At 54.6% G+C, this 15,361-nt stretch overlaps 1 protein-coding gene across 6 annotated transcripts; it reads right to left on the bottom strand.

Annotated features, from left to right (window-relative positions):
• Window positions 1-3,700: 3,700 nt before the first annotated feature.
• On the bottom strand, window positions 3,701-7,064 carry ARSA (arylsulfatase A). 6 transcript variants are annotated; one of them, XM_086711871.1, is made up of 9 exons: window positions 6,955-7,064; window positions 6,212-6,449; window positions 5,777-6,017; window positions 5,441-5,659; window positions 5,197-5,366; window positions 4,781-4,905; window positions 4,563-4,690; window positions 4,248-4,350; window positions 3,701-4,145 (listed from the first exon to the last, which is right to left on the bottom strand). In XM_086711871.1, the coding sequence occupies exons 2-9, from the start codon at window positions 6,427-6,429 to the stop codon at window positions 3,826-3,828; spliced, it is 1,524 nt and encodes a 507-aa protein (XP_086567997.1). In that variant the 5' UTR covers window positions 6,430-6,449; window positions 6,955-7,064; the 3' UTR covers window positions 3,701-3,825. The 6 variants fall into 6 exon arrangements, with proteins under 6 accessions (XP_086567997.1, XP_086568000.1, XP_086567998.1 ...); XM_086711874.1 differs by having other exon boundaries at window positions 6,212-6,464; window positions 6,955-7,053; XM_086711872.1 differs by having other exon boundaries at window positions 6,212-6,464; window positions 6,871-7,015.
• Between the last annotated feature and the right edge of the window lie 8,297 nt (window positions 7,065-15,361).

Raw genomic sequence — 15,361 nt, 5'->3', positions numbered from 1 at the left:
AGGCTAGACAAGGGGTGCCCCAGAGGGTCAGGGGCTACCTCGGGAATGGATGGGCAGCAGCTCTGCTGTGGGCAGATGGACCGACCCCTTTCTCGTGTTCTGTGGGTTCCCCGCACCTGGAGACCCATGTCTGAGTGGGGCAGGGTCATTGGACTGACTGTCCTTCCCTTGGGGTTAGAGGGGGCTGCAGTCCCAGTAGGACATTGGGTATTCGCTGGGGAGGGGAGGGCAGACTCTGGGCATCACGTTACAGGGTTTGCAAAGTGATGAGAAAGTGTTTCCATTCTTGCTGTGGAATCCTGGGCCAGGCCACCCCCCCACCTGTTCCCTCCAGGGCCCTGGTTGCGTGTCAGCTCAGATGGCACCCTAGACCCCTCTTTCTACCTTGGGTCCCTTTCTTCTGAGACCACCTGAGGAGAGAGACTCCGTCCTCCCTCCTTGCTGTGGGGTGTGTTGTGCTGGGGCAGGGAGAGGTCAGACCTCACCCCGTGGCTGTGACCACTCAGAGGAGGAACCAAGGAGGCTGAGGGAAGGCATAAATAAATGCACCCCTCCCTCTGTTATTGCTAACCAGCCCTGGGGTCAAGGACAGGACACACTGGACAGTGGACAGGCACTGTCAGGGTGCAGCAAAGTGAGGTTACACTTAGTGTTACGGTTAGAACATGATTTGTGTGAGCACAGAGAGCCTGATAGTGTTTCTTACCTTGGACTGTGGCTGCAGGCATTGCCTGGGGAGCTCTAACAAGTGCACGGTCCTTTTGTGATTAAAAACATTCAGGGAAGAGGCGAATTTAAATATTAGTCCACGAACTGTCACTTTTGCTCCCCCTTCCAGTCACTTGGGGGACAGGCGAGTAAGGAGTGGGTGATGGAGGGGGGGGGTGGTCTCCCTGAAGGCGCTCCTCTGCTCCAGACACCTCCTCTTCCTTCCTAACGCACCTGACGGGAAACTGCAGCACCAATGTGTTTGTTCTGTTGGTTCCAAACACACATAGCTCCTTCCAGAAGAGACTGGGTTGCCTGAGGAAGTCACTCTGTGGGAATGGAAAGCCGCCAGCCTGGTGAACGGATGAATCTTCAGCTCACAGGAAAAGGAGCTGTTTTTTTAATTAACAATAGCAGAGAAGAATGGGAAATGCAGGGATGGTGCAGACAGCATTTGGGGCCACGACAGGTGTGTGCACGAATATGTGTGCAGGCCTGTGTGTGCTGTGTGCTCACATGTATGTGCTAGTATGTGTGCGTCTCTGTGCGTGTGTGCATGTTTGCAAGTGTGTGTGTACAAACATGGGCATGTGTGTGCACAAAGACTGTATGAGGAGGGTGCCTCCCACTAAAGCAGCGGAAACGATGCCAAACAAGCATTTCTGCAAAAGCATCAGAGCGAAATCAAAAGTAGTGACCGAGTGAGTGAATCTGCTTCTCTCTCGAGCCTTGGTTGCGGAGGCTGGGTTTCAGCACCCTCCTCAGATCTCCGCCAACAGAGAAGCATCCCTGATGTATTCAATTATCTCTGCATCCTCTCATGATTATGCTCTTATAGGACCAAGTACTCTCCCGTTGTGCTATTTACCAGCTAAATTCTCATTTCTCTCAAAGTATAAAAAACATGTGACAACGGAAGTGTGCACCATGTTTCCACCCTCAAGTTAGAGAACACCTGTAGCTCCTGAAATTTCCCTAGTGTCCTTTCCCAGGCAGTAGCCCACATACCCACCCTCCCCACAGGAGGAGGGATCCTCTCATGCTGGAAATCCAGCCTGAGATCTCAGGGTTGATACTCATGTCCCTTGGGAAGAGGGGTGGGTCCCCTCTGGCAATCTGCACCCCAGCACTACGCACAGCACTGGGTGGCGGATAAACTACAAAGTGTGCTCCCCACCCAGGTGGGCGGCAGGCCTGGCGTCGTGCCTGGGTATTAGCATTTCTGTGGTTCTTGTTGAGTGTTTGGTCTTCGGATGCCATGCACAGACGGTGCCTGCTTCAGTTCTCAGTCCTCACTCCGAAACCAAGGCACCTGGAGGTGACCGTGTGTCCCGCTGCAGGAGAAGCTGCAGGCTGCAGGGGTGCGGCACGCCTCGCCCATCTGGGGCCAGTGCCTCCACTCCGACCACACGTGCACCTGGGCCCTCCTTATGCCGGCATCGGCGGCTGCAAGGGCCCGCAAGGAAACCATTGCCCTGAGGGGGCAGCTCTAAGACACCGTGGGATCTGGGGCATGGTCAGTGCAGCACCAGACCAGACCAGAAGTGATGGGAGGGCCACATGGAGAACACAGAGTGGGCCTCAGCACTCTGCAGCTGACACCATAGGCTCACTCTCCAGGTCACGTGCACTCATACACGTGGCTGCCATACATCCCACTCACTCGTCTCATTCCAGCAGGACCTCTTTTGGCTGAAAGTAACATGACCCACAAGCACTGGCTTTAACAGGTAGGGTTTATTATACTGTGAGCTCTAGGAGGTAGGTGGCTGGGGACACTGGTTTAGCAGCTGCACGATGTCTGGTCAGGGGCAGCGATAGCACTGCTCCACCCTCACTGCCCCAGAGTAGGAATGCTGGAGGGACCCAAGGATCCTGACAGACTGGCCCCGACCTTTCACTGACCAGGACTCTTAGTTACATGCCATTCCTGGACCACTCACTGCATTGGATTGTGACTGGCTCAGACTGGGTCAGGGAGAGCCCGTACGTACCTCCTACTCAATGGGCCTCTGACCACCACCGGAACAGTGGGGGTCTGTTAGGGAAGCGGACGGCTGCCTTCTGGGCCTTGGCCACCCAGACAACGCTCTTCTCTTTGAGCCAACACTGAGGGAGCATAGGCTACAGTGTGGCTCTGGAGGCACACGGGACCTGACGTCGGCAACACACAGGGTGATTCTGCACGGGCCCCACACTGCTGCGTGAGTCCTCTCTGCTGGCCTCACAGGGGGACAGCCAGGCCAGCATGCCAGGCCTGAGGGATGAGGGGTACTGGGTGGGGAGAAGGGCAGACCTCAGAGGGTACAGGACCACTCTAAGGGAGTGAGTTTGAATTTAATTCTGAGCACGATGGGAAGTCTGCAGAGTTTTGAGCAGGAACCAAACCTGATGTCTGTCTTTTCTGGGTGGAGAACGCTTGTCTGAAGTCAAAGGAGGAGGAGGGAGACAGGAAGTGTGTGGGAAAGCGGAAAATGCAGAGCTCTGGAAGGGGCAGAGGCAGGGCCCGGAGTCCATCTCAAGAGCTTATCTCCCCTGATCTGCGCCTGGAATGTGCACCTCATCACCTGCCTTCAGACAGGCTTCTCCTAAGAGCCCACGGTCCGGTTATTGAGCCTCCAGGTATGCTTCCTCCAGGGGACACCTGGTGCTCACGGGGGCTTGGCAACTTCGGGGTCTTCTGCCCACCACACCTCACACCCACCCCCCCCGTTCCTGGCACACAAAAGCACTCAGCACAGCTCTGCATGAAGGGATGTGCTCACACTCAGGACCCAAGCTTGCATGCACTAACACACACAATCACAAAGGTTGTGGGGCAGCTCCCGGAGCCAGGATGTTTGGGTTCAGATCCCAGCCCAACCTCTTACTGGCTGGGTGACCTCAGACAAGTCGCTGGATCGCTCCATGCCTCAGTTTCCTCATTTGTAACACGGGCAGAACAGCACCTACCTCGGGGTTATCTCGAGGATGAGAGGAATTATCACACCTGTAAGTACCAGCTGGTGTTATTAGCATTATCAGGTACAAACTGCCTCCACACACCTGCACCACAGCAGTCAACCATCACGTGCCCGGGTCAGGCGAGGGGCCCCCGGCTGGCCTGCACCAGTGCTGTCAGGGCTGGGGCTCTGGGCAGTGGCAGCAGGATGGCCGGGGGGTGCAGCTGGGCTGACAGCAGATCTGCAGGGCAGGGTCCTCGCCCCGGGCCATCTGGCTGGGGCTGAAGGTCAAGGCAGCATCAAACTGGGCCTTAAGCAGCTGAAGCTGCTTTAGTGCCTGCAGCGCCTCGGGCGTGACCTCAGCCACGCCTCCCAGAAGGTTGTAGTTCTCACCAGGGTCCTCAGACAGGTCGAAGAGCAGCGGGGGCTCGTGGGCAGTCAGAGGACTAGAGGCGTGGCAGGCAGGGTCCGCAGTGGTGTCGCTGTGGGCAGAGCCTGGGGAGGGGGGGCATGTCTGTGCAAAGGGCAAGGGCGAGAGGAGGGACCAGGCTCTGGGGCAACAACAGGGTTGGCAGGGTTGGGGGGAGAGGAAATTACCCTGGGTGAAGAAGTGCGCTTTGTACTTCCCACTCCGCACAGCAAAGACCCCGTGGACCTCGTCTGGGTAGGCCGAGTAGAAGAAGAGAGACTGCCGGGGGCTCTGGGGGCAAAGTCAGGGATCACAGGGTGGGCAGGGCCCTCCAGCACTGGTGTGCACGTACCCAGAGCCATCAGCCTGGGCCCCGGATGCGTTGCTGCCCCCTGGCCCACCCGGGAACACCACTGGCAGCACCACTCGGAGGCCACTCGCCAGAGGGTCTGCGGGGCGGAGCGGGGGGGGGGGGGGCGGGGTCTCAGCCTTGCTGGCCCTACCTTGCCTGTACCCAGCAGCAGGGGGCTGAGGTCAACACCATCCAAGGTGACGTTGGGCAGAGGGGCCCCGGTCAGGGCTGCCAGGGTTGGCAGCAGGTCCAAGGAGCTGGCCAGCTCATGGGTCACACCTGGAGGCAGAGGACGACCACTCCATGTGCCACCAGGGTGGGGGAAGTGGGGCCGGGGGTTCGTGGGGGGGGGGGGGGGCTAAGACTGACCGGGAGCGATGTGGCCTGGCCAGAAGGCCAAGGCAGGCTCTCGGACACCCCCCTCAAAGGTGGTCCCCTTCCCGCAGCGAAGAAGGCCAGAACAGCCGCCATGGGACATTCTCATGGTCTCAGGCCTGGGACACGCAAGGAGGTCGTCAGTGACGGGAAGCTCAGGGTGACCCCTGGTGACCCCAGCCCCAGAGTTACATGCTATGCATAAAAACGGCCAGCATGTGCCTGTCCCCTCTGTGTCCTGCCAAGACCAGCACGTGGCCCCTAGCCTCCCACGTGCCCTGTAGGTCACCGTGATACAGCCACCCTTATCCTACCACGTCCTCAGCCAGTAGTCAGGATGGGAAGACCCCAGTGACCCGCGGTGAGGGACCAACCAGCGTTTCCCCCCCCCTGCCCCCCCGTCAGCAAACCCATTGTCTGCAGTGAAGATGACCAGTGTCTCTCCGAGCAGCCCCAGGTCCGCCACCGCTGTCATCAGAGCCCCCACCGCTGCGTCCAGTTCCATCAGGGAGTCCCCGAATGGCCCTCGGCCTGAGCGCCCCGAGAAGCTCTGCCCGCTGAACTGGGGGTAGTGGGTGTGCTGTGGGCAGAGACAGGAGTTAGCACTGGGTAGGAGTCAGGGGCAGCCCCGGGGGGTGGGTCAAGGTCACTCACGTGAGAGGCGTAGTACAGGAAAAATGGCCGGCCCTGGCGCTGGGCATCAGCCATGAGGTCACGGGCGAAAGCCACATAGCGGGCCTCAAGTCCAGGCAGCCAGGGGGGCTGTGCCTCCACGGACAGGTTGGCCAACAGCGGGATAGGGACCAGGCCCTGGTCACAGCTGCCATCACAGGGGGTGGATGGCGGAAAGCAGGTCAGGTTCTGGCAAGGGCCCTGGCGGAGCAGTTCCATTGAGGAGTCTGGGCTGTGGGGTGGGGCTCAAGGGGTCAAGGGGAAGGGGATTGTTAGGAGGTAGGTAGGACGGTGTCTGAGGGCCCTGGAGGTTCCTACCTGATCATGGGAGTATGGGATGCCCAGGAATCGATGGAAGCCCTGGTGGGGGGGCAGAAAGGCCCCCTCAGGCCCCACCCCAAGGTGCCACTTGCCAGCTATCCCTGTGAGGTAGCCCCGGGCAGCCAGGACCTCAGCCAGGGTCACCTCCTCCAGGGGCAGACCCCCTCGGGAGCCGGGCTCCAGAACTCCAGGGTACAGGCCCATCCGAACTGGGAGTCGGCCGGTCAGGAGGGCAGCCCTATAGGACAAGTCACAGAGTCTGTGAGACAGAGAGAAACTAAGGCCGAAGTGGACATGTGGAGGAGGAAAGATAGGGGAGAAAGATCGAGAAACGTGAACTTCTCCAAAGAGACGGAGCCTTTTGCCTCCCCCATAGGAGCCCAGAGTGAATTTGGGAGATGCTGTATGGGCTCCCCTGGCCCCCTCACTTACCGGGAGGGTGTGCATAGAGATACGGGCACATAGAAGTCGGTGAAGCGCAGCCCCCCCGCGGCCAGCTGGTCCAGGTTGGGGGTGGTGGAGCTAGGATGCCCGTAGGAGCCCAGGTCCCCATATCCCAGGTCATCAGCAAAGATCAGCATGATGTTAGGTGGGCCAGCAGTGGCCAGGCCTATGGCGAAGGCCAGAGCGAGGGCCCACAGTACCACCATGGCACACAGCACAGATGGGCCTATCACAAGAGACCCTTGGGAAGGAAAGCAAACTGGCTCCAGAGAGCTCTAACCCAAAGACCCCTAGGTCCAAGCACTATCTTCCCCTGAGAACCCAGATCTTGGTACTATCCTCCCCTGAGACTCCAGGCACTATGTCTCTCCTGAGACCCCAAATCCAGGCGCTATCTTTCCCCTGAGACCCCAGATCCAGGTACTATGCTCCTCTGAGACCCCAGGCACTACCTCTCCCCTGAGACCCCAGACCCAGGCACTATCCCCCTCTTGAGACCCCAGACCCAAATACTCCCGGACCCAGATAACTCCCTTCCTGAAGTCCCAGAGGACTTCCGGACTTTCCGGAGACCCCTGACCCCAACAGAACCCAGGAGACCGTAACCTGGGATATAACTCCCTGGAGACCCTCGGGGACCAGGACACCTGATTCTCAGGCGACCTGACCCTCTTCACCAGAGGTCTCAGGCTCAGGCTCGTGGTCAGAGACAGAAGTCACATGACACTGACCCGCGGGATCTGGCGCGGCTGGACGAAGGCAGTACCCGGCGGAGGACGGGGCGGGTCGGGACAGCTGGCAGCAGTGCCCTCCGCGGGCGCTTCCGCCTCGGCCCCGCCCCGCCCCCTGCCCCGTGTCCCGTGACCCTCTGCGCGCGGCGGCCGGGGACCTCGCGGGGCGGGGACGGGGCGGGGCCTCGCGGGGCGGGGGACGGGGCGGGGCTTCGCGGGGGCGGGGCGGGGCCTGCTCACGCTAAGACGCGCTCCGGTTCGGCTTCGGGTCGGGGTCGGGGTTCGCGTCTGGGGCGCGGGGCGCGTACTCGGTCCCACTCTGCACCCCGAGGCCGTTGGCGGGGTTGGCGCGGGTCAGTCTGGGGCGGCGCGCGGGTACGGGCGGGGCGAGGCCCCCAAACTCCGGGACTGGGAGACTCGGGGTCCTTTTTGAAAGGACCTGAGCACCTGGGTGTTGTGGGCATCGCTGGATGAGCAAAGCGAAATGAAAGCCGCGGAGTCAACTGTCTGCTGCTGACTTTTCCTTCAACGTTACTTTTGGTGCTTTTTCGAAACACGAGATTGCAAATTCTTTCAGACCCTTTCCCCTCCGTGCATGTGTCTGCGTGTCAGTGTGTGTGTGTGTGTGTGGTATGTGTGTGTGGTGTGTGTGCATGTCTGGGTGTCGGGTCTGGCCTGCCTCCCGCTTACACACTGGGAAGAACCTGCCTGCGGAGATGACTAAGCTCCATCACTGGATCGCCTTGGACAGATGACTTCACCTTTTTGCTCCCCAGTTGGTTTAGCTGTCTCAGTGAGAGGGAGCGTCCGAAGAAGGCTAGGCGGGTGTCACTGGGTGTAGTAATGGGGGGCCCCCAGCCAGCAGTTGCCCCCCGACTGCCAAGGGCAGCCTTCCGGCCTCAGGTTCCCCCACAAACTCATGTCATCCTTGTGGGACCTCTGGCCTAAGGAAGACTAGGACCTGGGTTTCTGGTTGGGGAGGCTTTCTGTGCTTCCTGACCCTGGAGCCAGCGGGACAGTGGATAGGGCCCTGGCTCGGCCTCTGGGGACTGGGGTGGGGGACCAGAACACAGCTTCCTTCCACCGGAGCCCAGCCGCCATGAAACATGAAAGCTCAAGACCGGGGAGGGTGTGGGGGAGCAAAACTGAAAGGGTAAGAACTCTCAGAGATGCGGCTGGACACTGGGTTGGGGTCAAGGCTCTGCTGACGTTGTGGGGAAAGGAAGGCACCAGTCTCTGGCCACCCATCCCCTTGGTGGCACATTCCAGGGTGGTTTCTGGGCCTTTGCGTGGGAGCGGTATGGGGTCGGGTGGCCAGGACAGAAAGTTTTTCCATGGCCCAGAAATCTTTGAACCTGTAATTGGAGCTATCACAGCTGGTCGGCGCTGTGAATCGGAGTTTAAAAGGAGTCGACCAAAAGCACTTTCTTCCCTTTTAACTGCAAGCTGGGAACTACCCCAGGCAGCTGAGGACCTGCCCTTATTCTTGGGAAGAGCCTGCCTGTGGTTGTAATGTTATGCAAATGACTGGCACTTTCCCTGTGGTTTCCGGAGGCTGCTCAGGTGTGCGCACACGGGACCGCTGAGCCAGCCCAGCCCTGACCTCTGGGTAGGGGGAAGGTCTGTGTGCTACCAGCTATGTTTGTTCAAAGCCAAGCCTCTGCAGGCGTCTGAGTCTTTTGGAGATGTGAGTTCTTTTTTGGCATTGCTGCAGGAGCTGGCAGGAGGGTCAGCTTGGGATAGAGCCCTGATGGGGGGCAGCCTGCCAGCGCGCAGGAAGTGGCTCTGGACGCCTGGGACATTGCTAATTTGGAACTGACGCCCACAGTTAGGAGAGGGGCCTTGCAGTGAGTGGTGCTGGTCTTGTCTTTCTGTACCTAGGGATAAGAGGCCTCCGTCTCCTGGGCCTGCATGGGGTGGGTGGGGTGGGGGAGCGGCTTCAAGCGCGAACACCCAAGCTTGTATGAAGGAATTTTGTGGTGGTTTCTGGGACTGGCTGACTGTCGGGCCCCGGACACCGGAGGCCATCTGTGCAGGCTCCTTGCTCTCAGCTATCGCTGTTCCCGTTTGCTTCCCCGCAGCCACCCTGAGGTAGTGTGATTGGTCCTAGTTCCAGAAGGGCACTGCTGGTGGGTGCATGTCTCAACCAAGGGACTGAGCTTTGGTTTGCTTGACCAAACTTTAGTCAGGCTCCTGAACCTTCTTCTAGGCCCATCTGCTAAACCCAGTTTTAGCAAGAACCCTCCCCCACCACCCCCAGCTGATGTCTGATCACCTGGCCTGTCTGGCAAGAATCCTGGTAGATGGGTTTAGCCAGAACCCCTCTCACCCCTGGTTGTTTCTTCTTAGTGACTTTCTGTCTACTGGCCCCCTCCTACCCTTTGGCTATTGTAGGTCAAATTTTCCTTGACCCTCATAGGGTCCCTGGCTGGGTCTGAAAATTAAACGGACAAAGACAGATTAACTGGAGAAGCCCACACATTTGTTTAATTTTATAAGTTTTACCTGACATGGGAGACTTCATGCGGAAACCATCCAAAGAAACAGTTAAGCTTGAGGATTTTCTGCTACGTTTGACGAAGACTGGACAGCTGTGGAGGAACATGACAGGTTGAGGAGTATGAGGTTCGTTTAGTAAACTGAGGAAACTCAGCAAGGCCAGTGTGTTGGGTTCTTTCCTTTGTATGTGGCATAAGGATGCTCCTTTTCTCCTGGCGCAGGGAGGGCACCTCTCCCAGGAAGGGTTGATGGCCTGTTTCAGGGGGGAAGGGAGAGAGAGGTCAGAGTGACCGTCTCAGTTCTGCTGTCTTCTCACATACCTTCAGCTTCAAATATTCAGTATGCTAAAGTGTCGTACTTTGGGGTAGCATGTTCTGAACCCCATCACTATCAGGTCCCACTTGTCCATGCTGTAATCAGAGTTGAGCCCCTGCCACGTGATTTTATCACAGTGGTCTGGGTACCTACTGAGATGGTCCTGAATAAATGAAGTCCGCTTTGCCACTTTCTTTAATTGGTTAAATGTATTCTTTAAAAAAAAAAAACCAAACTCTAGTTAGCTACCATACAGTGTTATATTAGCCTCAGATATACAAGATAGTGATCTAACAATTCTTTTGTTTTAGTGTTTATTTATGTGTTTATTTTTATTATTCATTTTTTTGTTTATTTATGTATTTAGACAGGAAGAGAAAGTGTGAGCAGGGGAGGGGCAGAGAGAGAGGGAGACAGAATCCCAAGCACGCTTCACGCTGTCAGCACAGAGCCTGACTCGGGCTCATCATGACCTGAGGCTAAATCAAGAGTTGGTTGCTTAAGTGACTGAGACACCCAGAACCCCTAACAATTCTTTAAAAAATGTTTTTAGGGGCGTCCTGGTGGCTCAGTCAGTTGAGCGTCTGACTCTTGATTTAGGCTCAGGTCATGATCTCACATTTTGTGTGTTCGAGTCCCACATCGGGCTCTGTGCTGACAGTGTGGAGTCTGCTTGGGATTCCTTCTCTCTCTCTCTCTGCCCCCTCCCCTCTCTCAACATAAATGAATAAGCTTAATTTTTTTTTTTTTAATTTAAAAAAATTTTTTTTTCAACGTTTTATTTATTTTTGGGACAGAGAGAGACAGAGCATGAACGGGGGAGGGGCAGAGAGAGAGGGAGACACAGAATCGGAAACAGGCTCCAGGCTCTGAGCCATCAGCCCAGAGCCCGACACGGGGCTCGAACTCGCGGACCGCGAGATCGTGACCTGGCTGAAGTCGGACGCTTAACCGACTGCGCCACCCAGGCGCCTCTTTTTTTTAATTTTAGAGAGACAGAGTGTGAGCAGGGGAGAAGGGCAGAGAGAGAGAGAGAGAGAATCTCCATGCTGAGTGTGGAGCCTGACGCGGGGCTCAATCTCACAACCTTGGGATTATGACCTGAGCTGAAATCAAGAGTCAGATGCTTAACTGACTGAACCACCTGGGCACCCCAGTGACCCAACAAATCTATACATCACCCAGTGCTCATCATTATAAGTGCATTCTTAATTCCACCCATCCCACCTACCTCCCCTCTGGTAACTATCAGTGTGTTTTCTATAGTTAAAAGACTATTTCTTGGTTTGTCTCTTTTTTGTTTTGTTTCTTAAATTCTATACATGAGTGACATCATATGGTATTTGTCTTTGTCTGACTCATTTCTTTTTTTGTTTTTCTTTCTTTATTTATGAGGGGGCGGGCAGGGGCAGAGAGGGGAGGACAGAGGATCCAAAGCAGGCTCTGCACTGACAGCAGTGGGCCCGATGTGGGGCTCAAACTTATGAACCATGAGATCATGACCTGAGCCAAAGTCGGATGCTCAACAGACTGAGCCACCCAGGCGCCCCTCTGACTGACTCATTTCACTCAGCATTATACCCTCTAGCTCCATCCATGTTGTTGCAAAAAGCAAGATTTCATTCCTTTTTATGGCTGAGTAATATTCCATTATATATATCCCACCAACTATATAATATATAATATCTACATATCTATATCTATATGTATATATATCCCACATCTTCTTTATCTGTTTGTCAGTGGACATAGGTTACTTCCATAATTTGGCATTGTGAATAATGTTGCCATAAACAAAAATGTACATATATCTTTTTGAATTGGTGTTTTCTTATTCTTTGAGTAGGGGAATTACTGGATCATATGGTGTTTCTACTTTTAACTTTTCGAGGAACCTCATACTGTTTTCCATGGTGGCTGCACCCCGCCAACTGCTTACCCACCAACTGCTTACCATTTTAACAAGTGTCATGAATAATTCTTTCTTTTTTTTCACTGTTTTTATTTATTTTTGAGAGGGACAGAGAGACAGAGTGTGAGCAGGGGAGGGGCAGAGAGAGAGAGGGAGACACAGAACCTGAAGCAGGCTCCAGGCTCTGAGCTGTCAGCACAGAGCCCGACACAGGGCCTGAGCCCACGAACCGTGAGATCATGACCTGAGCTGAAGTTGGATGTTTAACCGACTGCGCCATCCAGGCGCCCCCAAATAATTCTCTAACAAGGTGCTGACTGGGAGGTTCTCATGGCATCCACTGGAATGGAGCGGGAGGCAGGAGGGCTCCCAGGAAGGGGGTGCTGTTCTGAGCAAATAGGAGAGGGGTGCCCAGGAGTGCTGTGGCTGGCATGAAGTGGTATAGCTTTGGATGGCGCTGTCCCTTGGCCCCCTGCCCTTGGCATATTCTAGTCTTGCACCTCTGACCTTGCTCCTCCCTATCTGAAATTCTTGACCTTGTATCAGCATGGCTGGCTCCCACGTCCTTCAGGTCCATTGGGATGTCTCTTTCAGTGAGGCTTTCCCTGGTGTCTGAGCTCCCTCTCCCACCCCTCTGTCTAGTTGTGAGCTGCTGCCCTTGGCCTCTGTTGGTGGGGGAATAAGCTAATTGACACAGGCAAGGCTTAGCCTCGGCTGGCATGTAGCAAATCTGTATTATTATTCTTACCATTATTGTCCTTATGCAGTGGTGCCTGGCCAGGACCATGAGGACTTTGGCAGGGAGGGTCTTTCACAGGGGCCACAGGGGGCTAGGGAAGATAAGGCTTATCTGGGCGACAACAAGGTGGAGAGACGAAGACGACTTGTCAGTTGAGTTACAAACAGGGGTCAAGTTGGTCAAGTTTTATTCAATCTTGCGTGCAAGGGAAAACCCTTGCATCCTTAATGCCTGAGACCACTTCAAAGATCCACTCAGGGCAGGAAGGAAGATCACCAGATACACTAGTCACACTAGATACAAAACAACCTCTGGTTACAGATCACTTATCCGTGAATGACACTCAGCTGGGCTAGTGACTGGTTTCAGAACAAATTATGCCATCAGTAAAGTTCATCAGATCATTGCATGTGCATATTTCATCAGGAATGATGATTTCTTCCCAGAAGGAAGTTCTGCACAGACCAGGTGGGGGACAACTTTTCCTTGCCAGTGCTTCCAAGGAACTAGATGAAGCTCAGAATGAACATCTTCCAGAGCAGATCCAATACTTAGCAGCAGACTCTAGACCCCATGTGTATGGCAGCCGGGACACCCACTGCCTGGTGCAGGTGTGGCTGTGGGGCTGGGAGGCAGCTGCTCCTGCACGGGTCCAAGGGCTTGAGGGGGATAAGGTTGATGTGTGAACTTCTCAGTTGGTCATAGTGTAGCCTTTCAGACCAAGACAGGGGCAATTTAATGTAAACACAGGAACAGAAGACTTAGGCACCAAGATAATTGCACCATTTTGCACATCTTCTGCAAAGTCCTGATGGATGGATATTGGAGGAAGATGACCCTAAATCCGGTGGGACTGACAGCGAGCATCGGTCCTGGATCTGAGGGGCTGGGATGGTGTTGACTGTGCACTAGTAATTAAAACCAGGCCTCACACCGGCCTATGTGATGGAGTTGACATGCTGCAAACTCCTTGGTTTAATGGTGTTGAAAAACAAAATTCAACAGAATAAATTTAAAGATCTAATGATCTTTATTCAGTGATTCTTGGATGGGGCAGTATCCGATCCAGTAAGTAGAAAGGAGCTCCAAGGAACTGTACAAAATGGAAGGATTTTATAGGCAGAAGGAAGGGGGACAAGGAAGTTAAAAGAGTGGAATGCTTTAGGTAAGGTCACCTTTCCTTAGGGAAGACAAGGGGTCTTATCATGCAGATGATCTCACTGTGCTGACTAGGAAATTGCAGATTCATTGGTTTGAAATTCCACTCCTGGGAGAGGCTGAAACTGCCATTAGGTTAGGTGATAAGTCTTGCTGGGGCTTAGCAAAAGTGACTCCATCTTGGGGCCTGCTGTTTCTTTTGAGCGATGGAGAAAAAGGCATCCAAAGACTGAGACAGGAAGGTATTGTGCTTGAATTGCTCAGTTGTCCCCTAAGTGTCCTCTGAGGGGGCCTGGAGGACACCCTGTCAACAAGACATTACGGAGTGTAGTTTGGAGTAGACAGGGGAACAGCAACACCCTTGAAAGGTTCTGGGAAAGTTGGCTGCTGTAGGGAGGAAAAGGAACAAGGTGAAGAGATATTGGGGTGGCAGAGGCTACATGGCCAGGCAGATGTGGTTATCATCATGATCAAACAAAATGGTGTGGACTCAGAGACCATTGCCGCATTGCCTTGGAGTCACCCTCCAGGTCACAAACAGAGGGCAGTGCCAGTGGAGGCTTGGGCGGTGGTGGAAAGACCCTGGGTCTCAGGAACTGGCCTGTATTGACTCACAATGCAGGAAAGTCCCTCCAGCTCCTCTTCCAATTCCTGGACATGAGTCATTCAGAGACCTTGAGCCTTCTGCCAGAGGGAAAGACCTGGCGGAAACACCCGAGGCCATGCAAAGTCTTCCCTGTGGCCTCCCCTGCAGGGAGGTGCAAACTTTTGCCCAGATTGCCATGCACTGGCGAGTGGGGCAGGGGGTGGGCTGGGGAGGGACACTTGAGGTTTTCAGGGATTGTTAGGTACTGATTCTGAGCTAATGCCACTTCCCAGACACTCTGATGCCTCCAAAGTCTACTGATCAGCAGGGTGCTTTGGAGGTCAGGTGAGATATGCATTCTGGACCAGTTCATCTCACAATGGACACAGTGAATATGTGACTTTATCTTGTATTAATTTCCCCAGTTCTCAAAATATACTGAGCAGCCAATGTAACACTATTTGCTGGTCCAGGCAAGGACTTCCAAGGCAGGAAGCCCAGATGGGCCATTGGGAGGCCTCTAGGGCTCCCCCCTTATATCAGTTGAGGAAACATCAGCCACATTGATAACTAAATCTCCAAATCTCAGAGACTTAATGACTTAATGCAACAGATGTTTATTTCTTGTTCACAGAAAGTCAAGTTTACAATATTGGCAGGGACTGGGGAGTCTCTGCTCCATACAGTCATTTAGGGACCAGGGCAAACGAAAGGCTGCCATTCTCAAAATGTGGATTTAAGGTCATCTTTTTTTTTTTTTTTAATTTTTTTTTAACGTTTATTTATTTTTGAGACAGAGAGAGACAAAGCATGGACAGGGGAGGGGCAGAGAGAGAGGGAGACACAGAATCTGAAACAGGCTCCAGGCTCTGAGCTGTCAGCACAGAGCCCGACGCGGGGCTCGAACTCACGGACCGTGAGATCATGACCTGGGCTGAAGCCGGACGCATAACCAACCAAGCCACCCAGGCGCCCCTTAAGGTCATCTTTAATGCCTGGATCCTGGATGCCTACACCCAGCAAGCAGAAGGGTGAAGAGAAAGCATGCAGGCTTGAGCAGGAGGTATTTACAGGTCAGGCCTAGAGCAGCACATATCATTTCTACCCAGATCAGTTCCAGAACTCTGTGACATGGCCCGACCTAGATACAAAAGAGGCCGAGAGGTGTGGACTATTGGTGTTGGGGCACCAGCTTTTT

The sequence above is a fragment of the Puma concolor genome, chromosome B4 (assembly GCF_028749965.1).
Source record: "Puma concolor isolate L17-30 chromosome B4, mPumCon1.1.hap2, whole genome shotgun sequence".
NCBI classification, from domain to species: Eukaryota; Metazoa; Chordata; class Mammalia; order Carnivora; family Felidae; genus Puma; species Puma concolor.
The sequence above is the reverse complement of the archived record's forward strand: the minus strand, read 5'-3'. Positions and strand labels throughout refer to the sequence as shown.